Source organism: Triturus cristatus, chromosome 9 (genome assembly GCF_964204655.1).
Source record: "Triturus cristatus chromosome 9, aTriCri1.1, whole genome shotgun sequence".
In the NCBI taxonomy this organism is placed as follows: Eukaryota; Metazoa; Chordata; class Amphibia; order Caudata; family Salamandridae; genus Triturus; species Triturus cristatus.
This window is the reverse complement of record NC_140592.1, coordinates 843,091,048-843,118,226: the sequence shown is the minus strand read 5'-3', so window position 1 is coordinate 843,118,226 and position 27,179 is coordinate 843,091,048. Positions and strand designations below refer to the sequence as shown.

The following is a 27,179-nucleotide window of genomic DNA, read 5'->3' as shown; positions in this document are numbered from 1 at the left end:
TCTCAGGCTGGCCTTTGTTTTTTATTATTTTTTTTTGCAATATATTTATAGAAACACCTAGGACATGCTGAACAAACCGTATGTACCTATCACCATGACGATTTGCGTGATATTCATTAAAAGGCGACTATGCATACAATGAATCCACGTGGAATGTATTTACACCGCTAGTGAAGCTCTGACATGTCTGACGCTCTACCGTGCCTAATCCCGGCACCCCCGCCGGTGTGTACTCTCCAAGTAGACACAACGTTGTCGTTTATTTATACAAACATGGGTAGCTATTGACTGGCACATTTAATACACACGCACACCAAGCCATTCAAAGGGGATTCGACAAAAATTCGACAAAAACTATGCAAGAAACCCCCCTCACGGTTAATAAAATACACATCCACCGCCGGATGTGTAATACTTTTTATTTTACTCTCTGGAAAGGAGACGAACCTCACTTGAGAGTCAGTGTGCTCCTGGCTGAGCCCAATGCTGTGTTACATCCACCAGTGCCCACGGAGTGCCACACACCTCTGTGTTGTATTCCACCAGCTAGTGCGTATGCTATGACACTCTCTAGCCCATGTGCACTGTAACACCACCCCGTGAATATGTCATGCCACACTTGCCTTCGCATGGGTTATATTGCCCCATCTAACGTGCCTTCCTCGATGCCTATGTTATAAGGCACAGTGCTATGCCATACATAATACAATCTGGGATCCATATCTTTGTCACAGTGCATATGCAACGTTACACTCCCCAGCACATATTTTATATTACAACTTTAGAGACTAGTTAGGTTACACAACACTGCCCTGTGCATATTACACTCCAAGGCGCGTAGCACGCGCTAGTGCCTGTGCTATCTCGCGCTCTCCAATTAATCAGTCATTGCGCACAATGTATTGCATATTATATTTCACGCCCCGGTTCATCTTATATCACACTTTTTGGTGCATAGTTTATACCATGCACTATATCTAGTTTTCACTTTCAATCGTGCTCTCAGGTCTATGTTCTATATACCACTGCGTTCACCTACCCTTTTCAAGGGCATTACATTTTGCGATGGGGGTGGAGGGTCAGGGGGTGTTTCTGCCAAGTGAGCCCGGAGTCACAGTCACAAACGGCCTCTTCTTTCTAAATAAAAGTGAGATTATGCTGCATACTTGTTCATATTTTAAGTAGTTCGCACAGACACACATTTTAAAAACAATAAAGTTCCTAATACCCACCTTCTCTGAACAGTTAGCTTGCTGCCCCATCCCACTCCTCTCTATCCTCTGTTGTCTGAATCCATGGACTAGCCTCCTCCCTCCTGACATGCATGGTCTGATGTGCTACCACTGCCCTCCATTTAGCATGATGTACAAGTCCACTCCTCCTGCCCTCCATTGCCCAATTCTATGCCCCATCATTGGCCTCCTGCTTAGCCTCTGTGCTTAGCTTGCTGCCCCTATTCTCCTTCCCCCTTCCCTCCGATGTCTTTGTGCATGCCCCTGCTCCATCCTTTTTGCCCACCATGTTCCATGGGCCTGCCACTCCTATCCTACCTGCTTAGCATTGTCAGATGACTGTAACCTGTCCCTGGCACCTCCACCCTGCCTGTCCACATGCCATGCCCCTATCCCCTTCATCCTGTCCTCCATGGTCCATTTTACTGCCACACCCTTCTGCCCTCCCTGGTCTGTTGTGCTGCAACTGCTCCTCCTGCCTGCCCCGCGCGGTCTGTTGTGAGGCCCCTTCCCCTGAACTCTCTTGTCTGTAACCAGGTCCTGACCCTCCCTTCTATCCTCCATGGTCCTTTGTGCATGCTCCTGCACCCTCCTTCTTGCCCATCATAGCCATTGTGCTGCCACTAACCCTCCCGCTTGCCATGCATGGTCTTCTGTGCTGCCACGGCCCCGCCCACCTTCCCTGTGTGGTCAGCTAGCTGCCCCTGACCCCCTCCCACCTTCCTTCCATGGTCTGTGTGTATGCCATCATAGTCTCACTGTTGCTCTCCATGGAGTGTCTTGTTTCTAGTGCCCATCCTGCCTGACCTCGATGGTCATCTTGCTGCTCCTGCCCTGCCCCCTTGCCCCCAGCCCTCTGTTTCCATGTGCAGACCCCTATTCCCTCCCTCCTGGCTTTTCTGTTCCATTGTAATGCCCCTGATCCGTCCCTCCTGCCCTTTATGGTCTGTTATGCTGCAGCTTTCTCTCCTGTCTGTCCATTATGGTCAGCTAGCTACCATTGCCTCTTTCCCCTCTGTTCTCTGTTGTCCATGTGCATGGTCCTGTCCCCTCCCTATTGCTTTCTATGGATTGTTGTGCTGCACTCCCGTCCCGCATGCCCTGTGTAGTGTATTGTGCTGCTGCAAACCCCGATTCCTGCCCTGTAGGGTCGGTTTGGTGCACATCTCCATGTCCCTCCTGTCCTCTGTTATCAGAGTCCATGTCCCTACCCAATTCCTCCTGCCTTCCATGATACAATGTACCATACTTGCGAACATTTTGAACTTGGTAAGAGGGAGATTTTGAAAAAAAACTGGGGTATTGATTTTCCCCTTTGAGTTACATTGAAAAAGAGGAGATTGTAGACAGGAGACAGATCAAATAAAGCCCATTTGAGCTTAAAAACATTGGACGTTTCCTGGCTGAAACGGTCTGTTGGCATGTATGGTTGTACTACCACTGCCTCTTCCTTCTGCCCACAATGGTCTATTATATTGCCACAGTCTCTCTTGCCAGTCCTGTATTGTTGGTTTGTTGCCCCTGCCCCCCTTTCCACTGCCCTCCATAGTCTGTTGTGCTGCCACTGCCCTTCCTGCCTGCCCAGTGTGGTCAAATTGTTGCCTCTGCAACCTCCTACCTGCCTTCAATTTTCAGAGTCTGTGCCCTGGCCTCTGCCTCTCAACAGTATCCTAATGAACAACTAGATTGCTAACATTCTATATTTATAACAAAAGTGTGGAACGCCTGACGTCATCTTGATGTAATCAAAACTGTAATACCTAGAGCATTTCCTTTAGAAATTACATATATGAGAGGGTCTTATTTGCATCAAAATTATGGTTAGTGCTCTAAAAAACTAAAATGAGGACATATTTTCTGAGTTTTCAAATAGCGACAAAGCACTTTTAAAAATTGTTATCTTTATGTTTTTTTATCCAGTTGACCACTTGATTGAATGTTGCACTTAGGGGAAGAGGATGTGGTGTTACTTCCAGAGCTGCAGACTTTGCAACTGGGGAACCAGGTTGGAGTTTCTGCTTCAGCTCAACATTTTGTGATTCTGGTCAAATCACGTAATCTCCCCATGTCTACAACCAAAATGAATTTGATCTTGTGTGATGTAACCAATGCTCATGTAAAGCACTCCAATACCGGACAAGTCTGCACTATATAAAACTGCAAAAACACAAAAGATAAAAAGTGTTTTGCACACTTCTGTCATTGGGCTACATCTGGGTGATATTTGTGCTACATTTGGGCTCTTTTGTCTCCGTTGGCCATCTTGGGAGGCTTATTTGTTATGAAGTTTCCTCATTTACTACAGTCTCCTCAGTAGGAAATACTTTCAGTTTTTTACTTTGATTCCATCAAGAAGGCATTCAGATGTGTCACACATTTGCCATAAATTCAGAATGCTAGCACTCTAGTTGCTCATTAGATCACTGTAGTAAAGCTACTGCTCACCACGGAAGTCTGCTGCTGGTATTGAAAGTGCAGGTTTCAGCCTGCATGTCAGAATGTTTTTATGAAATAGAAGAGGATTTGAGAAGTAACTCAAAATGTGCCCTAATTTTTCTTTCTGCAGCACTAATCATACGGCAAAATTAACCCCCTCATTTTGTTCCTTTTTAAATTAAATGTTTTAAGAGTTCCCACTTTATTCCAATCAAGATGGCTTCAGGTGTGCAATACGTTTGTCATAAGTAGGACTGTTAGCGCTCTAGTTGTTCTTTAGAACACTCTGGGAAGCTGCAGTAGAACACAAAGGAATCAACTGACAGTCCCTGCCCTTGTTGGATGTACATGTTTTACTGAGAATGTCAGACTTCATTCTCACATGACTGAGAAAGATATTGGTTAAAAATACTTGAGTCTCAAATCCTATCACATGTGCAGCTTGGTTCTACCAGAAAAGGCAGAGTTTATCTCTAGCTGCTAATCTTTCCACGTTTTGCCCTCTCATCAGATTCACCTCAAAGAAATGGCAGGTTTTTGGTTTTATATACAGAATGCGGTCGACCTAACAAAGCTAAACTTTCGTTTATTGCACCATAGAGGTTTGGGACTGTGGTGTGAATTTATTAGCTGGATACAGCTGTTTTATGCCATGCCCAAGCCACATATGAGAATAAATGGCCAACTGTCACTCAAGATACACAATTCTACTCGCACCTATGAAGGATGCCTGAGGTAGCCATTTTAATTTAGGACTGTGCAGGAAACTTTGGCATGTGTTTAGGGGGATTATGCCGGATGTAGCAGGAAATGTTGAATACTAATATAATTAGGGCAGGGTAACTTATAGAGACACACCTGGCCATTTAAAGATCGGGATCTTTTCAAACACTTGTGGTATCAGACAGTTGTATGCACAACTCAGAATGCTTCCATAAGGGGCACAGCTATATTTGTGGATAAGAAATTTGAACAGCTTGGCTGAGCAGCGAGGAAGGTGGGCACTAGCGCATCTAGAGATAAGGGGAAGGAAATATACTTTTTGTGCTGTATATGGTCCCAATATTGACGCCACTATTTTTGATTTTTTTTAATATTGAGCTGTTAGATTGGCAGGGTGAATGTTTGATAATTGGGGATTTCAATTGTGTAATGGATTATTCTATTGACTCGACAAACAGCTGCTACTTCTAGAATGGGGAAAGTGAGGTCTGCAATATTAGAAATGGGGCGGCTGCAGGGTATAAGGGATGCTTGGCGCCAACTTCACCCAACTGTCTCAGGCTATACATATTACTCTGCCCAGCATAGGCATTGGTCTCGGAGAACATATTGGAATCTGCAGCCATGGAAGTGTGTCCTAGGATCCTCTGACCATAATCCTATACTATTGTCCTTTAAGGTCGAAGCAGACCAAAAGACAGTTAGATCTTTTTCATTCCCACGCTATTTGCTTACAGATAGTAGATATGTGGTTACTATCAATACACAAGTAGAGGATTTCCTTATGGAGAACGTGGGGACAGCTTCTCCTTTCGTTGTTTGGGATTCTATGAAGGCGTTCCTAAGAGGGGTTACGCAGCAATACATCTGGCGGCAGAATAAAGAGCTAGAAAATTCAGTCAGAGTAGCTACTCAAGCTTTGCTCGCTATTGAAATCCAACATGCTGATGCGATTCAATGAAGGGCTACTGACCAAGATAAATTGCATATTTCTCTGATTGATGAAAGGGCAGCTATGAGTCGGTCATTAAGGGAGAAGACTACCGTAAAATACAATAAACACAGGGTTTTACAGTATGAATATGGGGAGCAAATCGGGAAGGTGCTTGCCCATCAAGTAGCAGATAACAGGGCTAAAACCCGGATAAAAGCTATAACAGGGACAAATGATGTTTTACAGACATCTTCACAGGCAATTTTGGATCAATTTTCCAGGTTTTATCAGAAACTGTATGCACAACCAATAGTACCAGAACAGAAGGATATGCAGCAGTACCTACAAGGGTGTGGTCTATCAGTTTTGAGTGAGGGAGAATTGGCTTTATTGGAGGAGGAAATTTTGCATGACAAAATAAAGGAGGCAATTTCTTCTCTCCCCTCTGGAAATGCTGCAGGGGAGGATTCTATACCTGCCGAGTTTTATAAAACCTTCAAGAGCCTTATCGTTCTGCCTATGGGGGCGGTTATATAACATATTGGCTTTAGTGGTAGGATCCCAGAAACGTCGTGGAACGTGACAAATATAGGCTTAAAAAAAAAAAAAGATAGATAAACCTCCAGAGGAATGTGGCTCTTATCGGCATATTTCTCAAATTCAGATGCAAATTTTTTCGCTAAAATTGTGGCTACCTGTCTTGCTCCAATAATGCCCGGGTTAGTATCCAGCCAGCAGCATGGCTTTATCAGGAAAGGGATACTACTGCGCATGTTTATACTGCAGTTGGGGCTTTTGACCTTGCTAAAAAGACAACAAATTTAGGCATGGTTCTTTTAGACGCAGAGAAGGCTTTTGACAGGGTGGTCTGTGACTATTTATGGGCCACACACTCAGCTTTTGGGTTTAGAGGGAAATGTAATCATTGGGTACAGGCTCTGTATTATGGACCTGAGGCAAAGCTGCTTTATGCAGGACTACAATCACTATCCTTCCCTATATTAAAGGGGCACCAGACAGGGATGCCCTCTCTCATCCCTGCTGTTTACTCTATATTGAGCCATTTATTCGGGCGCCACACTCCAACATAAGAATAGCGCCACTAATATCCAGGGCAAGCCAGCTTAAGGTAACCGCTCACACAGACTATACTGTTTTTACTACTGACCCAGCAACAGCAATGAGTTTTATTGAAGAGGAGTCAAGCAAATTTGGCCTTCTGTCAGGCTATAAGCTGAATGTTTAAAAGACACAAGTGATTCTCAACTTTCGGCCTGAAAGACCCATAGCGGGGGTGTACTCAGTAGCCACATACCTTGGGGTGTGTATATCAGCCCAGATCGAGTGTATACCTACGCTGAACTATGAGCCCCTATAAGAAGCCACAGCTAAGCAACTTCATTAATCAGTATTATGCATCACTGTCTCAGCAATTTTAGGCAGAATGGATGTGAAAAACTTGCTGTGCAATGGACTAGGAGTTTGGGGGTAAATGTTACACCCACAACTATCACTCAGGCATTAGGAACTATAGAAGAGTCAATTCACTCTGTTAAGTTAAGACTACAGAAATTTTTTACAATATGTATACTTTACTACACCCCAGAAAAGATTGCCAGCTGGGCTCAGCAGAGCCAACTGGAGATGAAAGAAAATGCCCCAAATGTGGCATATATGCTGCAGGCCTAGTACACGTTTGCTACCTGCCCAGAGTTAGAACCCTTCTGGCAGAAGCTAGTTCGGGTGATGAGGGGACAACCAGGAGTAGATTCTCCCCGTACAGCAATAGAAATTATGCTGGGCTACAAAGAAGAGACCCAAGGGTTGAAGAGGCTTAATGCAATTTTACTGCCCGACTTGCCAGCGCTTGGATCTCTCCTAAACCTCCCCCAACAGGCGAATGGTGGGTCATTATAAGGGAAACTTACGAGATGGAGAAAGCTTTAGCTAGGGCAAGAGGAACTTGTTCTTTGATAAAATTGGAGGCTATATAGGGGCAAATGGCGCTTGATACATAAGCCCAACAGATTTGATTGAGTGAATGTGTAATATATAATTTGAAGAGAAACTTCCTTGTAACATGGATACAGATTTAATTACATACGGTATCATTGGTACTGTACTGTCTTAGGAATGATTTGTGCCGGGATATATTCTTAATGTGGTTGTTATATTGTATCGATGGTACGGTATAAGATGCTCTAAAGACAATTTGTAATGTTCTCTTGCGGACAATAAAAAAAAAAGAAGAAAAAAAAAAAAAAGAAAATGTGGGCAGGGTATCAGCCGCATATTTTTTTAAAGATACAGAGCAGAATTTGATCCATATTATGTGCAAGATCATTAGAACTGGGGATGGGTTTTAACTACAGATTACTTGAAACAAATCAGGCATGTTGCCATTGACATCAGTTACTATGGCCCTGTGGTATCAAAACTGAAGGAAAAGATGCAAAGATATGCATCCCTCTCCTTGTCAATGGCAAGCAGGATATCCCCGATCAATGTTGCAATCCTTCCCAAATTTGTCAATATACCCATTCCCTTAAATAAAGCATTCTTTAAAGTCCATAAGAAAATTAGTGATCACCCTAATGTGGGCAGGAAGGCAACCAACGAAGAGTTGGGAGACACTGGCTCATTCTTATAGTCAAGGACGGTTCCTAGTGCCTTTCATAGATGCAATTTTATGCAGCACAAACACATTTTGTGTGGTTATGGTTCCACCCAGGGCTACCATTTCCACAAAGAGAAGTTGAAAGAGATGTTGCTGCTCCTTAACCCACGGTCATGCAAAGGACAGGAGGAAAGTTGTATAGCTAAGAAGGTGATATACATGCCACAATTGCCAATTGAAAATAACCCTAACACACCAATTACAAAGGATTCTAAAGCTCAATATCAGTTGGCTAGGCTGGGACTTCATAAGATGGGAGACATGTGACCAAAATCTAATTTGTACAACACGATCAGTTTAGGAACCTGGGATGCACTACACTTTTAGACATATTCCTTCATTTTACACAATGTAGATCATCAAGGTCCTACCCAGCGCACCGGACAGAACTGAGTCTTAAATATGCTCACTCGGGTAGTAAAAATTATCATCCTAGACAGTTAATCACTTACTCAATGAAACTCAGAATGGGAGAGCAATGGGAGAGCAGTGGGACTCTCACCAACCAGGCAGAGCTGGAATTCCAATTCCGAGATACCGACTAACAATGGAAGTTGTGCTGTGCACAATCAAAGAGATATCAGCTTTGGCTACTGAATTATATGTTTCTACACTAGACTCTGGCTACGCAAAAAGATCTTTGCTAAGATATAGATGGTGGCTGCACAAGATGTTGTCATTCAAAGGCCAACTTTGTGCACTTTGAGATGACCAGCACCACGCTCTTAACGTACTGGATGGAAGTTTTCTTTGTGTTGTAAGAAACATTCGAGCTGCCAGTCACTCAATTACCATTAATTGATCTGCTGGGCCTAGTGAACTTCTATTTACAGCTATATAGCGTTTAGCCAAAACAAACATTACAGTGAGCTCTGGTACAGGACTGGGACAGACAACGAAAGGCTGGAAACAGGACTGGATGTTACGCTGGGACACCAAACTCCATACTACTTCCACAAAAAGTATAGCCAAGAGAGATATGGAGAACCATTTAAAGCTGACTGGCAAAGTGGAAACTGAGTTACGGATGGCGCACAACATGTTTTAGTTCGCAATAATGATTGGAGGGCAATAATCATGTGCCAGGGCTTTAGTGCGACACAAAGCTCACCTTGAATTGCAGATTATCTGCTGAATTGTTTATAATAATGATAATCATTCTGAAACGGCATATGCTTTGTAGACAAATACTGCTGAATAAATAATCATAATTAAAAATGTCTGGCCACAGTGTGCATACATAATTTGGGGTACCATCAATCATCACCTGAATATAAGAGATTCTCTGACAAGTTTAGCTTGCTCCTAACACTCTCTGGCTGACTGAGAAGTACTCGATAGTGAGGAAAAGGATAGACATCTACCAGTTCCAGTTTACTCCAAAAGGGATTCATTTCCTTCTGGGGAAAAGAGGGATCTACGTGGTGTGGCCCCAGACTGGTTCCAGGACTGAGTACTGCAGAGAGGCCAATGTCACATACTTCACATTGATCATGTAAACAGCATATCCTAGAGATATACGGAACTCCTTCTAGGCTACCTGGTAAAGAGTGGAATCAACGAAAAAAAGGATGAAGCAATGTAATGACCCCCAGATGTAAATGTAACATGTGTTGTCCTTAACAATGGTTTAACTAAACAGTAATGCCTAAACTTTGTGGCCAATGTGTAAATGTATCTCTTAACACAGAAGATGTACTAGTTATTATTGCTATATTATCACATATATAGACAAATCCATGATGTCATAATCTGCATTTAAACAGGTCTACAGACCACTGAATACAGTAAAGATTAGAAAGTTCATGGTTCTATCATTAGGAAACAAAATCAACAGTAGAAAACCTCAGCTATCGAAAAAGAACATTGCTGTGAGGGTTAGGTTTGAAAAACAGCATCCGAGTAACCACAAGACTTCTGGAAAAATGGCTTATGGTTAGGTGAGAGCAAAGTGGAGTTGCTTAGTTTTAACACACAATGATGTTTTACAAAAACCAAACTCTATATGATCACATGAATCTCATAACAACTATCAAACATGGTGGTGGGAGTGTGATGATTTGAGCCTGATGATATAGAAGGCTCACAATCAATGAGTTTACTATGTTCTTTTTAGAACTGTATATTCAAGAGGGAAATGCAAGATAGTCTGCTCAGCAGCTAAAGCTTAGTCACAAGTGGATCATCCAAAAGGACAAAAAGCCTAAGTTAATCAGTAATCCATGACTAAATTATTGAAAAAGAAAAGAATCAGGATATCAGAATGGCCAAATCAAACTCCAAACCTCCAATCCATCGAAATACTGAGGCAGGACCTAAAGCTGCACATAAGAGAATGTACTCCATCATCACTAAGCTGACGCAGTTTTGTAAGGAGGAGTGTTCAAAAATTCATGCCATGTGATAGGAGATCCAGAAAAGCTTCTATTTGATATGTTTACTTCAAGTTATTGCTGATCTTGAGGGTTCCAGGTTACTGAATCATGGAGCAAAGGTTTTCAACTCACTGAACCACCAACGTCGTTGGGGTACCAATATGTAGTGATGGCGGTAGGCACATTTAAGGCGGTCACCTGTTTGTACAGGCGCATTAAGAGGGAAGCCTTATCCCCCCCTTATCGGCATTGAGCCTAAAGTGGGAGGGGTACCCGAGAGAAGATATCCCAGAGAAAACCTGGGGTGAGCTGGTAGAGAGGGCTTGGAAAAGCACCAGAAATGCTATATTCTAATTGGTACACTTTTACATATTACATTGAGCATATCTCACTCCGGAGAAAATTAATAAGTACTTTGTGACCCAAACTGCGGCCTGCCCCCGGTGTAATAAAGACAATGCGGACTTCAAACACATGTTCTGGGACTGCCCAATGCTGGGTAATTACTGGGAGGAGGTGACTACGATATTGGCTGAAATCACGGACAGAAATACTGCCTATTGCACTGGTTCCCTCAAACGTCCAAAAATAAAATCACGAGGACATTTTTTAGACATGGGCTTACTCCTAGCCAAAAGGGACATTTCCATGCACTGGAAAGCAAAACAGGGTCTAAGTGCAGCCAGATGGAAGAAGGAACTCATTAAGTGGGCAGAGTGTGAGGGAATAATCAGGTTGTAAATAGCAAAACGGACGTGGAGTGGGAAGGCTTTGGATGCAGCCAAACCATAGGAAGCTTTAGTTGTGGCACTCAAGGCCCCAGATGCAGAAGGGGAGGAGGATCCATTAGAAGAGCCCCCAGCGGGAATAGGTTAGAACACAGTCACCGGCCTTACATGACATGGCTCAAGAAGGGGGGGGGTCTCTTGAAATAGCAAGAAGCCATAGGTACTCTACGAGGGGTCCTGTAGGGATACCACAGAGCTAATGTGCGACCTAAGCTGAAGGAGACGGGGATTACAAGCCAGGGTCAGTATGCCAGTGACACGCCTGAGGGGAGGGTAAAGAGGTCTTCAATCCAGAACAAGGACACATACAAGAGGTCCAAATTGAACACTAATGGAAGTACGCTGAAAGAATGACTATCGGGGGGGGGGAGGGGGGGATGGGGAGTAATGAGACTTTTAATGATCATTACTACTTTTTCCCTACTACTGTGTAAGCTGTATAGCGAATTGGAGAATTATGATCCTGATCAAGGTACCACAAGATGTATTAATGCCAACTGGAACTTTGTCAGACCTAATAAAGTTTAAGAAAAAAAAACAGTAAGATAAGTACAGGAAGGGATAATCCTCGCCGGTGTCCTTAAAAGAACTCAAAAGTCTTTGAAGCGCTAGTTATGATAGGTCAGGATCAGTGGCTTCAGATTATGGTTGTTCAAAGCTGACCCACAACAACAGAAGCAATATCAACAATTGAATTGTGAAAGAACACCTTAAAAGTAGAGTCCGAATACCAATCGGCAACCACCATAATGTACTCCAAACTGAACCCTAACGAATAAGACTTTCTCACTGAATGCGTGTCAAATAAGGAAGTGTCTATGCCTGCTTCTTACAATATTTAACCCATCTGGCCAAGGTGGTTTATTTTTGAGTCTCAAGCAGGGAATGGAATAGACTGTCTTGTTGGACCTCCAGGCCCAAGTTAAGGTTCAGCAAGCATCCACAGCATCAAGACAGCGAATCCCTATACGGGGCACCAGTAATTCTCCCCTGCATCTGGGAGAGATTTAATTTCACCCCTCCCTGGACGTCCAGGTGAAAGCTCTGCAAATCTGCAGTCCGGACCTGGCAGAGACACGGCTGCCATCTTAAGTCGTTCTTCACAAGCCACGGAGCCGGTGGCAAACAGAGAAAGCTGCCTGACCCCTGGGCTGGTGAATCAGTCTGCCTGCACCAAAGTACTTCGGGTGTCGGGGCCCCAGACATGACTGCCTTGTTCTGCAGCGGGTGCCCGATGTTTCGGCTCAGGGCTGCGAAGCTGTCATTTTTGTAGAGCGGAGGGCTATGGCTGACAGGACACGCCTGGAGAGACAGTGAGACAAGCAGCGGGTGGGGGAGCGGGTTCTTCGGGCTCCTGCGGCAAAATCTGTAGGGGAACAAAGTAGGCATGATGCTAGCTAGGCAACTCCGACGAGTGCAGGATAAAGAGCACATAGCTAAACTCTGGATAGACAAAAGAGCATGGGCGATCTCTGAGCACGACAAGCAGCGGGCGTTCAATGAGTATTACCCATCTCTATACCTTAATGACGAGGTACCTCCAGTCCAGATAGAGGACTACCCGAGTACCTGCGACTGGGACCCATCTCCGCTGACACATGGAACTGCTCAAAGCCACGATAACCATGGTGGAGCTCTGCGCAGTGATTAATATCCTTCCCCTTTCCAGCGCTGGGTGGGTTGCCGGTCTCCTCCTTCTGGTTATTTTTGCCTGAACTGCAAAACCATCTGCTCCAGCTGTTCAACTCCTCCACAGAGGAAACGGGCCTTAAGCCCACAATGGGTGCAGTAGAGATCTAGTTCATTCCTAACCTGGGGAAGGACCCTAGTCAACGCGGTTCCTATCGAACCACAGTGGTCCTTAATACGAATGCAAAAATAGGTAAAAAGATCTGACAACTAGAATAAAACGCTACTTGCCGGGCCTTACAGACCCCGATCAGGAGGGCTTTATATGCGACTGACAGGTAGCAGAAAACATGCATTGGATTGCACACCTGATCGAGAAATCACACCCCCACAACATTCCAACCTGCCTTCTTTCGCTTGATGTGGAGAAGGCCTTTGATAGGGTGAACTGGTCCTTCATCAGGGAGGTCTTGAGCTAGACAGACTTAGGACCAAGAATGACAGTTACGATTATGGCATCCTATGTTGCTCTAATAGCTCCTATCCGGGTCAGTGGGTGTCACACAGCTCCAATTAACATTGTAAGGGGCACACGTCAAGGCTGCCCATTGTCGTCCCTCTTATTTGACCTCATGGTAGAGCCATCAGCAATTATGATCTGTCACACGGAAGAAGTGGCGGGTATCCCATTCAGGGTCAGACTCATAAGATCAATCTATTCGCAGATAACCCTCTACTCACAACTTCGGAGCCAGCGACCTCTCTGCCAGCAAATAGTGGGTGCCTTGCCAAATCTGAAGCGGTATCGGGCTTCAAAATTAATATGTCCAAATCCTGCATGCTTAATCGGACCATTTCCCCACAAGCCCTCCCCGCTCTACAATGCCTAGTGCCCTTTTAATGGTCCTCCAGCACAATTCACAATCTAGGGCTCAACTATACCCCAAAGCTGTCCTCCTGGATGCCGGCCAACTGGTCGCAACTTCTGAGATTCATGTTGGCAGACGTCAGGAGATGGAAGCCTCTTCACATTTACTGGCTGGGCCAGATAAATGTGGTAAAAATGAATGCTCACTCTCGGGCTCCATCTTTTTCAGACCATGCCAACTCAGATTCCACAAAATGATATCCTAAGTTTACAGCGGGACATCCGTTCCTTTACCAAGCCCTCGAATTCACTTCATGATTGGCCAAGAAATGTTATACTAACTGAAAATGCTCAATAAACAGACTACGAGTGTATAAAAATAAAATAAACAAATCGCAACAGAAGGTGAAAAAACCTTCTGTGTAAAGTCCAGAGCATGAAGATCCAAGATTCTTCTGCATTAAAGGAGGGGCAAAAGTACTTAAAGCTTCGCTAACAATTGCTTCCTAGACAGATCTTTACAAGCTGGCCAGGATCTCAAGAATCTAAGGGCTACATTCACATTCCAAAAGACAGAATATTTTGGAAGGTTGAATCGAATGGATGCTCCTTAGCTACTTACAAACTTAAGGATGTTCCTGTACCGGTTTACTATCCAAAAGAATGGTGGCCCACAGAAAGAGCAGACCAAAGTATAAGCCAATCCTTGGTCTGCTAACTGCAACACGAAATTAATGATCAGATTTAATTCCACTCCCATGGGACCCACACCCCATCCATCGCACCAACAAACCCATCACCTCCATGCAGAAGCATACTGCTTGTGAGTGGTGGAAGCCCAGGATTGTTTGAGATAGAATAATGCTTGCTCCAAAAGTCCCGGCATTTGCAAGTCTCTCCTAAAATTGGAGGATAGGGAGACCCCAAGGGTTCGGTGAGAAGGTCCTGGAAGGTGAGAATCTGAATCAGATTCAGACATGAAATTTCCAGCAACAAAGAGAACAAGGGCTGGGCTCTCCAACAAGGGGTCACTAGAATCAGTTCCGCTGTTGGCGTTTCATCTGAGAAATGACTTTTGGGATATTGAAAAGGGGAGGGGGGGGAATGCATAATGGATGTTGCCTCGCCAGCTCTGGAGGATAGCATCCGAGATCACCGCTCAGGGATACAGCCTCCAGCTGAAGAAGATTGGGAGGGGTGCGCTCAGGCGGAAGGCAAAAAGATCCAACACACATGGGCCCCACTGCTGGTTCAGACAACAGAAGACTCTAGGATGCACCTTCCAGTCGCTCGAATCTCTCACGGAGCAGGACCTCCAATATGCTACCACTTTGTCTTCCCCTGTACTCCACTGTCACTGAATTCTTGTGCTGGAGACAAAAGTGCCAAAAATCCATGGCAATCTCCACCAGGAGTCAGGACAGGATACACCCCAACTTGATGATGTATATTACTGCAAATATTTTGACCATCCGCAGGAGAACACAGGATTGAGTTTTGTGATGAGATAATGTCTTGATTGCAAGCGACCCTGCAGATCGCTCCAGGCAGTTGATACACAGATGCAATTCCTCCAGAGACCATTGCCTCCCATAGAAACAGGGCCACATCTCAAACTCCAGCCCCATCTGCTGGCGTCTGATTCCATAATGACATCCGGAACGCTGCCAAATATGGCTCTGCCATTCCAAGAATCCATATGGTCAAGCCACCAAGTCATTTCTATTTGGCCTCCTCCGATAGGGTGAGCTGCACAGAGTACGATAAACCTTACCACAGATTGAGGATCTTTAGGCGTTGAAGAGCCCAGTAAGGGAGGGGACCTGAAAATATCACCTGAATGGATGAAGCGAATAGCCCCACAATCCTGACAAGGACTCTCAAAGAGACCGCCGTAGACGAGAGAACTTGCCTCAAGTCATTCTTGATCTACAATCTTTTGAGCAGGAAGCTTCAGATGAGCTTGTACCAAATCTATCTGGGATCCAAGAAATTCCAGAGACTGGGAAGGGAATCAGACGATTGTGGGACATTGAGTCTTGCAACAACTGAATCATGCAGTTTAGATGGAGCAGGACTTTGTCCCGATCCCGAGCCATTACGATCAGGTCGCAGAGATAAATTATACATTTTTACACATCTGAGCCTAAGGGTCACTACAAAGGTTATCATCAATTTGGTGAAACACCAAGGGGCTGATGAAAGCAAAAAGGAAGGGCGGCGAATACGTACCAATGAGGGTCACACTGGCATTGAAGAAACCACCTGTGCAGCAGGAAAATGGGCACCGTCAGATATGTGTCTTAATCTTTTTCCTGGAGGTGGTCTCTCAACACATGCCTTCCATTTTGAAATGGTGATAATTCACCCAGACATTGAATTGAGGTTCAGAACCAATCAACACCCAGCTCCTTTCTTCTGTACTAGAAAGCTCATGCTGACAAAACCCATGTGATATGGTTATGTGAATATGATCGCTTCTTTGCACAAAAGTTCCAGAATCTCTGCACTGACAAAGTGAGTTTCTTGTTGGGAAAAAACGTAGGGGGGGTAGAAGAGCATGCTGTGTGGGAGTTCTGTACAAATTCAGCTTGTACCCTTGCACTGCCTCTAATACCCAAAAATCAGTTGCAATCTGGCACCAACTGGGAGGACATGACGCACAGTGCCCCATAAAAGTACCTTTGATGGAGGAATGGGTACCTGAATATGAGGAGTGTTAGTTACCCTTGTATTTTTACCGGGTTTACCCCCAGGCTTTTTAACCTCCTGTTTTTGCCCCATTTTTTCATTGGCATTATGATACTTTACAACTGCTGATCAGTGCTGAAGTGCACATGCTCCTGGTGTAAATTACGATTAGTACTGGTTATCCATGATTGGCATATTTAGTTTACTGGTAAGTCCCTAGTAAAGTGCACTGAGTGTGCCAGGGCCTGTAAATCAAATGCTACTAGTGGGCTTGCTGTACTGGTTGTGTCACCCACGAGTTGCCCTGTAAATGTCTCAGACCTATATTGTGGTGTCTGCCCATGCAGTTTTAGACTGCCATATTGATCTGGCAAGTGCACCCACTTGCCAGGCCCCAACCTTCCCTTTTTATCCATGTAAGGCACCACTAAGGTAGGCCCAAGCGGCCCCAAAGACAGGATTCAGTGAAAGGTAGGACATGTACTGGTGTGTTTGGCATGTCTTGACAATGAAATACTGTGCATTTCCTTTTTAGGTCTCGCCTGAGCCAGGGCATGCGCTGCCCTGCGAGACATTTAGTTAGGGCTTTTAAAAGTGCTGCCACACGGCCTAGCGCTTACAATCACACGCGCGTGCACGCGCGCAGCCGCCAGCTTTTAGCGCCCTGGCTTTCCTTTTTGGCTTTCCTTTGCCGCGCGCACCACTCGTACTTTTGCGGTCGCACGCGCGCAGCCGCCATCAGTCCGCGATCGCGATGACTTACTTGCACGGCCAATGATTGTTTCTTTTGACTCCATTGGAGTGCATGTGTTTTCAAGCCGACTCGCTCATGCATGTCTTTCCCCGTGGACTCAATATGTTACTATCTGATGCCTGACTACTTCTACTAATTACTTCACCATCCATCCCATTTGTGTTTCCCCAAATCCCTGTATTGCTTTACCTCCCACCTGTTTTCACATCCCCACCTGCTTTGTATCGGCATTCCCTCCTCATTCACTTCACCTTGTGCCCCCACACATTCTTGCCCATGTTGCTTTGGTTTTCCCCCCAACCTCTTGTGTACTGTTTCCCCTTCAATCGCCCTCCTAACAGCATAAAAAAGGTGCTTTTGCGCACTTTATTTTTAGTTACCCACCCAACTAGACTCAGTAATTAAAAATTTTTAAAAAGTATCCACGTAAATGTAAATGTAAATTTGATACTTGTATAGCGCACTACTCACCCGCAAGGGTCTCAAGGCGCTTGTACGAATACCGCTGTGGAACCCATCCTGGCTTTCCCTGTGAGGTGTCCACTCCTGGGCACCCCCAAGGTGGAGTCCAGGCATCCTTAGCGTTGTGGGGGCCGTTGTGGAGATTAAGCAAGCTATTGCCCAGAGTTGCAGAGTGGGACTCCATGATTGGAAAGGCACCGAGGCAAGAATTATCAGGTCCGTGGAATTTTTGAGCCCAAGACCCGCCGAGGCGGGGAATTGAACCCTGGTCCCGGGCTAGACCTCTGCATCAGGGTCTGCCGCTCTAATCATTGAGCCACACTTCTCCACGTCATATTGTAGGGGAAGCATGATGCTGCGTGCACCTACAAAATAATGTAGGGAGCCTCAACAAGAGGTTTTTTATTTTTTTATTTTACTTTACCACTTTGCAAAGCATTTCAGATGCTGTGCAGTGTGGCTAAGAACTGCAGAGATTCTGGACCTGCCCCTGAGGACAGCCTGTGTCAGAGGCCGCTGGTAAGTAAAGGCATCATTTTGACCATGCAGACCTGTGAGGTGGAAAATGTGTGTGCCTATGGATGGCACTCATCACTCTTGAAACTCAAGCAGAGAGCTGCTGGATGTTTCCCACAATCCTCAACACACCTATATTTCAAGAAGAGACTGATGCAGTCAGCTCCAGGGAACTGACGGCTCCTCTCGCTCCAAAGTCAGGACTGATCTGCAGCAGAGACATATCTCTCTCTCGCTGGATGATTGGCAAGCCTGCAATGGGTGGCCAAACTTAGATGGTGGCTTGGCCTCCTTGGCAACAGCAAGATGAAATGCTTGACTGTGAAGGGCCTGCACGGAGGCATAAAGCCTTGAACACCATCATGTCTTACGTTGGGAGAGATGTGACCAGTGCACTTTACATCAAAGATAATACAGACTGTGTAGTTTTATTCTCTTTTGAGTTTGACTCTTGACGTAGAAGAAGGACTCCTTACACTGGGTTATCAGTCAACTTTTGTGATCGCCACGCCTAATGCAACTAATCTTTGGGGCAGACATGCCAGTGGGAACATATCTCGAAGATTGCATAAATGCCAAAAGCACTTCCTTATCCTCTATAAGCAAAGGTGAAACTTCTTGCACTGGTCACTCACTGCATCTAATTAAAGTCCATTGTTACTGATGGAAACTGACTGTGATTTCAGGCCTGATCGACCGAGAGAGAAAGAGAGAGAAAGAGAGAGAAAGAGAGAGAAAGAGAGAGAAAGAGAGAGAAAGAGAGAGAAAGAGAGAGAAAGAGAGAGAAAGAGAGAGAAAAAGAGAGAGAGAAAAAGAGAGAGAGAAAAAGAGAGAGAGAGAAAAAGAGAGAGAGAAAAAAAGAGAGAGAGAAAAAGAGAGAGAGAGAAAAAGAGAGAGAGAGAAAAAGAGAGAGAGAGAAAAAGAGAGAGAGAGAAAAAGAAAGAGAGAAAGAAAGAGAGAAAGAAAGAGAGAAAGAAAGAGAGAAAGAAAGAGAGAAAGAAAGAGAAAGAAAGAGAGAGAATTTTATTAAACACAAACGGTCATGGTTAACGCCAGGCCTAATTAGAGGCCCAATTATTAAAGAAAGTCTCAAAAGTGCATCCATGGTATATATCCTTGCATTAAGTGTATTTATACAGTTTCCGTGAATTCATAAGAATTTACAGAAGTAGGCCAAGAATAGTACTCCTAGAAAATATTTGTGAACTGCATTTTAGCATGAGCAAATGTGCATGTGTAGATTTGCTAGTGTGACAATCTGAATGTTTTAAGTTCACCTTTCCTCGAACCACTTTTTTCCCAACCCTGGAAGACGTTTTACGTCTGCCACTGTCAGGAGTAAATTTACAACCTTTTTCAGTACGGGAAAAGATTAGAAAAGAGTTGGTGCAAATCCTTAAAACAGGCAAATTAGTAGGTTTGCACAGACTCAAAAGGGCATTCCAACCCTTGAACTATTGCTTACCACTAACTTCAGCCCCAGTATGCAGAAACGTAGCAACATAAGGGAATTGCTAGTATTCACCCCTACTATGGTACGGGCCCTGGCATAATTAGAGAGGCTATATCAGAACTCTTATATAATGAGATTGCTGATGCAATTTGTCACAGCATTACATGGCACAAAAGGGACAAGTGGATTTTGTTACAGGACAAGAAGATTTATGAAGCAACCTGCCCCATGGACAAGTAGATATTTTATTAAATTCCACACCCCTGCATTGTGTTAATGTCTGGGTACGGTGTGTAAGCCGCTAGGACCGGCCAAGTCGCTCAGTCTCCATCGAGCAGACCGAGTCTTACTTCATCTTTTGTGTGAGAGGGCGCCTTTAGACCAGTTTGTGTGTTCCTGGTAGGTTAGCGAAAAATCAGTGTCCTCGTATGGACAATATTCCTCTGGTATTTCATCTTCAGTGTATGAATGAAATATATTTTTGAGTGCATCTGCTGGTGGGAATTTAACCCATGAATAGAATACCTCTGTTCTGAAGGACTTGTGTGCCTCAATCACATATGTTACTGTCTCACCTCGAGATGCGACTCCATAGTCTGCTAACTTTAAAGTACAGGCAGTTCTGACATTTTCTAAAATGTTTATTTCACCTTCCTGCTCTTCTTTCCTCTCTGCATTTGCACCTAGTGCCGGCGCAAGTAATGTCTTTATTAGCCATTTTTGTAAAAGTTTCAAGGAAACTGAGATAAGGTTTTATGCACAATAGGAACCATTTGTCCTTCAAACCAATACATAGGATATGCCTACTCAGCTGCGGCGGATTTTTTCCCTTCCCACTCCAGACGTCTCTGGGTAAATGTGAGTAGGAGTCTCTGTGAAAAGCATAACTGAACTACTCAGATTTGACCGTTGAATAAGTACCAATCCAACGTTGGAGGCCATGTCGTGTAGTTCCTATAAACCAACATAGGATCTGCAAGTTTAGACAACATAGACTGTGGGATTGGTGTCCAGACTGATTCCAGAAAACCCAACCGGGTACGTTCACCTGTATACCAGATAGGTGGCACTGCCACTATATACGCCTCTTAACAAGGAGAGAATAGTTCTTGGCAACTATAGAACACGACTACCCTGTCCCATCAGGGGTCGTGGAAACAGTACAGTACTTTTCGCTCAGTCACTCGTGCTCACTTTATCTCAGAGAGAAACACAGAATAAACGGTGGGGAAGTTTTTCAATAAACATTTACTGAACCAGCATCATTCTGGTGCAAAATAGGTGTGCTGAAACAACCATAAGATAAAAATAGATATAAATTATTAAAAGCACCAATAGGGTAAATGGATGGTAGATTCCTACCATAGTGCTAAAACAATGAATAAAGGCAGGTATAAAAATACATGACAATAATAATGCACACTTCTATGATGCAACCCTAACTAGATTAAACTAAGTGTACCTAGCATGTATGTAGGTGTAGAGCCATGAGCCTCAGGGGTTCTACCTTGCTGTGCCATCTCGGCTGCGGATGACAGAAGGGTTGACCCTTATACATAGTTATTATGCAGAAGATGGTAATCCTGCTATGATTCTGAGAATCCTCGTACAAAATAAATGAGACTAGTTTTCTGATGACAACCACACAACATGTATGCAGCACCTTACTAGGTAAAAGGTCAATACCAAAAACCGTTATGTAGTACAATGGCAGGGAAATGTAGGTGAAAGGTTAGGCGACTACCCAGGCCTATATTGGGGTACATTACAAAACATAACACAGCAAGACCACAGTCTCAGAAAGACAGTGTTACGTCTGCTATGAAAATCTAAAAACAAATGGGTGCGGCAATGTGGCTCTGCCTATTGGGAGCGCGGATCAACGGACTGCAAGCTCACGTATGCGGCACTGGTGTAACGAAAGTCGAGGGGGCCCCCGCTCCGTATTTAATATGTAGCACTACGGCCTGAGTTTTGTACTGAGGGGACCCCCTGCAGCTCGGGCCCCTCGCACCGCAGGGGCTGCGGGGGCCTGTGTTACGCCAGTGGTATGAGGCGCCAAGCTCCTTGGGGAAAAATAATGATAACAAATACCGGAACACCACCTAAATCAACCTAATAAGGCACAACATGCAATTGCAACAAAAACAAAAAATCACAAGTAAATAAATAAAGCAGATCAGGAAACACTTATCTCATGGCTGCTCGACCAGTAAAGAAATAGGAAGTGACATTGGGATCAGCAGGTTTTATAGGCCTTCCCAGGTCATGATTGGTGAAAAGGGTGCTGATGTCATAAAACAGATCACGGAAAATGATGTTTTGTTGTGTTTACTGTAACATGATTGGCTGCTAGGTTTTCGCAGTAAAGTAAGAATCATCATCTTAAACCTCTGCTCCGGACATAGAAATTGTGCAACTACACAGTGTCTTTGGTTAGGTCAGTCACTCACTTGAAGCACAGCACCATCTAGCAACCTCTAAATTATTCAAAAGGAGGAAACAAGTAGATGGGATCAGAGTGATGCACGAGAAAATGAAAAGTACATTTAGCAAACTTTTTATATATTAGCATTAAGTTTCGCCACGTCTAAAGGATGCAATCAATTTGTCAAGAAGGGCACATGGAGCAGCTAGAAAATACCCAAAAATTGGACCGTCTCGCCAAATCCTTGTCTAGTAATCCTAATCACCAGGCACACGATTTCTCGAGTAACCGTCTCTATTTACTTGGAAGACCGAATATTCCCATGATAAATGGGGCGGTCGGAGACAATCCTAATACAAAATAACTGATTACTGTGACTTAACTGTAAAATAGAATGCAAAGGTTGCACTTCTGCGCATCGTCCGTGACCAAATATTTTTCTGATCGTACTTTAGTAACTTCCTTGAATAAATGACATACCCATGTATGCAAACGGAATATACTTTTAGAGCAGTTTAGATGTACGAATCCGGTAACCTCCTTATATTAATATTGGTGCCTTCGACGAACCTCGAGAGTTGAATACGATTCTGCGACCGAACGAATCTCTGTCCCGTGGCCTATTACCTGCCTGATTCAGTGCATACGTACCCCCCACAGCCAGCACACAAGGGACTCTATTCAACTCCCTGCCCTTTCCTATTGACTATAGCGCTGTGATGGTTCTGTCACATACCTGTCCAGCTCTTGGGGAAACTGGGTAGAGTTTGCAGAGGCGTTCGGCTTAGGTCGGCGAGCACGTCCCTTAGGCGCCTTCCTGACACACTCACTGGCTAGCTTGGCCCGAACGGAGCTCGGCCGGAGCCGCCCCTTCTCCACTGATGGCTGCCCGACTTCCGCAACTTTGGGCCGGCTGGCAACAGGTGAGGAGGCCGCTACCCCAGCCGCCACGCGACAGCGAGTCGAGTCCCGTTTCCATGGCGCCCGTTTTGCTTTTACATTCTTTTTACAACATGTCGTAAAACACTTTGTAGCCATCGCCGTGCAGGAAACCCCAGTTTTTCCTGGCTTTAGGATGGGAGCTGCTTGATACTTAGCCCACTTTCATGCTTGACAACCTAGCCTTCTGTGTTGTGACGCATCCACAGCGTGCCAAGTGAGCAGGGATCTTAAAGATAAGGCTGAGCACGATTAGCCGCATTAATGTATGTTACTTGTACCTCACGCAACATGGCTGCCGTTCGATGTATTTTTTTTCTTTAGCCATGCGTGGTATAGTATCTTAGGATAGGCATGGAAAATAGTTTGTCCGTCATCTGTTTCCTTCTGTCCTTGGTCACCGGAGGAAACCATGGCGGGTGGTGTTACTCTGAGGAGAGTTCTGCGCTTGTGGGCGCATTTCGATGTTCGAGTCGGTTCATGTCCTTCCAATAGGAAACATTCAAACAGCAGTGAGCTGCAGACCCGAGCCTCCCAAATTAAGGTGACGACTCTAACATATTTAGTCTAAAGCCTACCGAGAAACTAACAGAAAAGGGCAGTTGCTCCGTTTACACAGTTTGATTACCACGGTGCAACGTTTCCACTCCTTAGCTTCTGAATGTCTGATTTCACCCATACTTCTTTTTCAAGATTCTGGACACTGTATTCACGCAGTGTATGTAGCTAGAAGCGGGGGTGTACGTCACACAATTCATAAAGATTACTGAGCCAGGCATGGCTTTAAAAGCCAAAGTGCGAGCAGAGCTATGAAAAGATACATTGTATGGGTGGTGGAACTGAATTTTTTAAAATATATGGTCAATCTCCGTATTCTTTATTGTACTTACAATGTGATCTTGTTCCATCTGTCCACCTTTCCATCTAGTTGGATTAGTAGCAATGTACAATTGTGGTCACAAGTCTCCCTTGAGTCTTTTATTGATTGGAATTACTAGATAATTTATTGTCACAGTACCCTTGAAAAAAGGCAGCCCTGGCAGCCCAGCTTGTATTTGGGGAGAGGAGAACTAGTTCAGACATTGTCTAGTTTGCAAGCAATCCGGATATATGCCTACAGGCAGTCATTTCTGGAATGATCAATGGGATATTAACATTGGGGTTTCTAATGTACAGGAGCTTATGGTCTCCATGTAGTGATATTAGATCATTTGGCTCCACCGCTAAGTAAAAGGTTGGGCATGTAACTAAGAGCATACTTAAATTACAAAGATAATGATCTTGAGATGTGCCTGAATCTTTGAAAAATAACCTAAACAATGCATACTTATGAATCCTGATCAGACCAGGGGAGTGTTTTATTCTATAATGTGTTCTCTTTCTGATTGTAAATAGACTAACCTTGCAGACTTTCCATTCTTGTCATGTCTGCTCACTCCTAAACTGGGCTGTACCATAAGGATCAGGGATTCATGTCCAATTCCAAATCAGAGCCCAAACAGTTTATCCTAGAATGGATCTAATAAATATAAGATATGAAGATTTTTAAGTCAATAAACCATGGGCGGAGGTGACCAGGCTAATATAGGGCATATTTATTGAATTTAACTACTGATTAGCGGTTTGTTTGGGACATACAAACCTTTTTGGGAATTCAGCAACTTCTAAATGAAACAACAGAGGTTTAGACTATGATGGGGTTCCTAAAACCCAGTGTGTACTCGATTAAAGTGACTCCCTCTTTAGGTAGAGGCCTACGAGAAAGGTTTGCTAAACACATCTTGGGGGCATTCGGGAATGCATTCTACCCATTGCTTACATTGGCTTTCTCATTTGTAACTAACATTTGCTTGCTTTCTGTTTGCTCGCTTTGTTTTATTTTGTTTTAGGCTGTTCAGCTTGAGTAAATCCCTCCTGTGGAGCACAGCCTATTTACTGTATTCTTCCACTGGTGCTCGCTTTCTGTAAACAGGCCTTTAAATCTTGTTCTTATCTTGTCACATTTGCTGTGTATTCAGAGACAGAGGTCAAATGTCAGGCTCTGTTTTCAGAGGGAGCTTCTGGTTTGCATCCTTTTTCCTCTGACTTCAGAGTGATAGAATTTATGTGACAATCTAGCTGTGAAAGGAAATACTTTTTTTCTAGCACACAACAAGATTTTAATGTCTGTAGATGAACTATGCAGGTATTTCAGAATATAGCAGAACTAGGAAAGCACAAATGAAGCACATTTAAATAAAAATTCTGAAGTGTAATGGAAACAAATATTTTAATACCAGGTGATGTCCTTTCCACACATTATCGCTAGGGTGCTGCATACATACAACTGTATGTCTGTGCAAATTTAATGGTTATTTCAATTGAAAATGTGTTGACTGCTCCGTGATATCGTGCTCCCCACCCTGACAGACGAGAATCGTGAATATCTCGAGTCCGCTTTCTCGAATGATGAGGTGGCTCAGGCGATACGGGCGATTGGTTCGGGGAAAGCATCGGGCCCTAACGTCATACCGATCGAGATGTACAAGCTGGGACCGGACAAGATAGCCCCATACCTTCACTCGTTGTTCATGGATAGCAGAGAATAAGGGACACTTCCTATAGATCAGAGGATAGCCAGCATTGTGGTCATCCACAAAGAGGGTAAACCCAAAACCTGTTGTACATCCTATAGACCGATATCACTGCTCAATGCAGAACCCAAGATCCTAGCTAAAATATTGGCGACACGTCTGGTAAAAGTGATTTATAACCTAGTGCATCCTGACCAATCAGGCTTCATGCCACACCGCAACACTGCCTTAAATCTACGCAGGCTGGATGGAGTGTTGGGCAGAGCTATCACTATCCTAGAACCGGCAGTACTAGTATCGCTGGACTCCACCATGGCATTTGATATGGTGGAATGACCGTATCTCTTTGCTGTACTAGACAAATTGGGATTCGGACCCCAATTCGTGAGCTGGGTCCGGCTATTACATGGCTCAAGTCGTCGTGAACAACCGCAAATCAGTGGCATTTCAACTTAGCCGTGGAACACGTCAGGGGTGTCCTTTATCACCGCTCCTATTTGCTTTAGCCCTGGAGCCCCTGGCAGCATGGATCCGCAGAGATCCAGTGATTTGCGGTATGCGCTGGTCCCCAGACTGGGAAGATAGAATATCATTATATGCAGGCGACATTCTGCTATACCTGACCTCCCCGAGACCCTCTTTAATATGCCTGCTGGACATCCTCGCTGTGTTTGGCAGATACTCTGGGTTTACCATAAACTGGTCCAAATCCGTGGTTTATGTCTTGCAGGGAAAACCGCCCGTTCTCCCGAGGTGCTGCCCGATCCAGATAGCATCAGATGGCTTCCGCTACCTCGGCATATTTATTACATTAAGCTCCACTTCACCCACAACCTCCTACCACCAATTCAGAGATTGAAAAGAGATATCAAACACTGGAAGTCTTTGCCCCTCTCATTGTTGGGTAAAGCTGTCCTTTTCAAAACGATGGCACTGCCCCGTTTCCTTTACGCCCTCCAGAACTCAATGGATCCCGTTCCCAAATCCTGTTTTAAAGAGATAGAGAATCTTCAAAGAATTCTCTTATGGAACGGTAAACCCCGGATTGCCTTAGCTAAACACACCCTCAACTGGTACAACGGTAGCATCAGTCTCCCTGATATTAAAAAATATTACTGGGCGGCCCATCTGGCTGCTATAAACCAGGGGATGTACGGTCGTCCGGATGATCCAGGGTACACCATGGATAGATGGCTCCTCCCAGGAGTGGTCTACAGTAGAGGACTCTATTCTAGGCCCGTAAATACCCCCTCACAGGTCCGACCGCACACTCAGTCCACATATGGCATGTTGTAAACAAACACCTGGGATGGGACCGCAGACTCACTCTGGCAACTCCCCTCTGGAATTCCGAAAAGCTGGGAAGCCTGTGGCAAACCAAGGGGTTTGATAAATGGGGCCTTATCGGAATTTCCCAGATCAAAGACCTCTGGGTCAAAGATGAAATCCTTCCCTTTACCTCCCTCCAACAGCAATATAGCCTGGCAGACACTGAGCATTATCAGTGGCGGCTCCTTCATAGGGGCGTTGGGGCGTAGCCCCCCTGCTTTCTCGCAGTGCGAGAAGCAGATACATTAAATGGTAAAACCTACCATTTTATGTTTTAAGCAGAAGTGCCTGGACTGTCTGGTTGTGGGAGGGCGGGTGGGCGGTCCTGCTCGAAATCAGGGGGGGGGTGGCTTGCCCAATGTTGTGGGCTCT

General features: G+C 44.6%; 2 protein-coding genes across 3 annotated transcripts in view; one reads left to right on the top strand and one right to left on the bottom strand.

Moving 5' to 3' along the window:
* The window catches only part of BAG5 (BAG cochaperone 5), a 331,752-nt gene that overhangs the window by 5,573 nt on the left and 299,000 nt on the right, over positions 1-27,179 (bottom strand). The window contains exon 1 of one of the 2 annotated variants that reach the window (XM_085626292.1): positions 22,703-23,101. The exons of the other annotated variant lie outside the window; for it this stretch is intronic. Within the exon in view, the coding sequence (XP_085482418.1) occupies positions 22,703-23,004 (302 nt within the window). The 5' untranslated portion in view covers positions 23,005-23,101. Of the gene's footprint in view, positions 1-22,702; positions 23,102-27,179 lie in introns of those variants that run through there. 2 annotated transcript variants of the gene reach the window in all.
* COA8 (cytochrome c oxidase assembly factor 8) overlaps positions 23,257-27,179 on the top strand; it is a 118,703-nt gene continuing 114,780 nt past the window's right edge. The window contains exon 1 of the mRNA XM_085626294.1: positions 23,257-23,449. Within this exon, the coding sequence (XP_085482420.1) occupies positions 23,318-23,449 (132 nt within the window). The 5' untranslated portion in view covers positions 23,257-23,317. The remainder of the gene's footprint in view (positions 23,450-27,179) is intronic.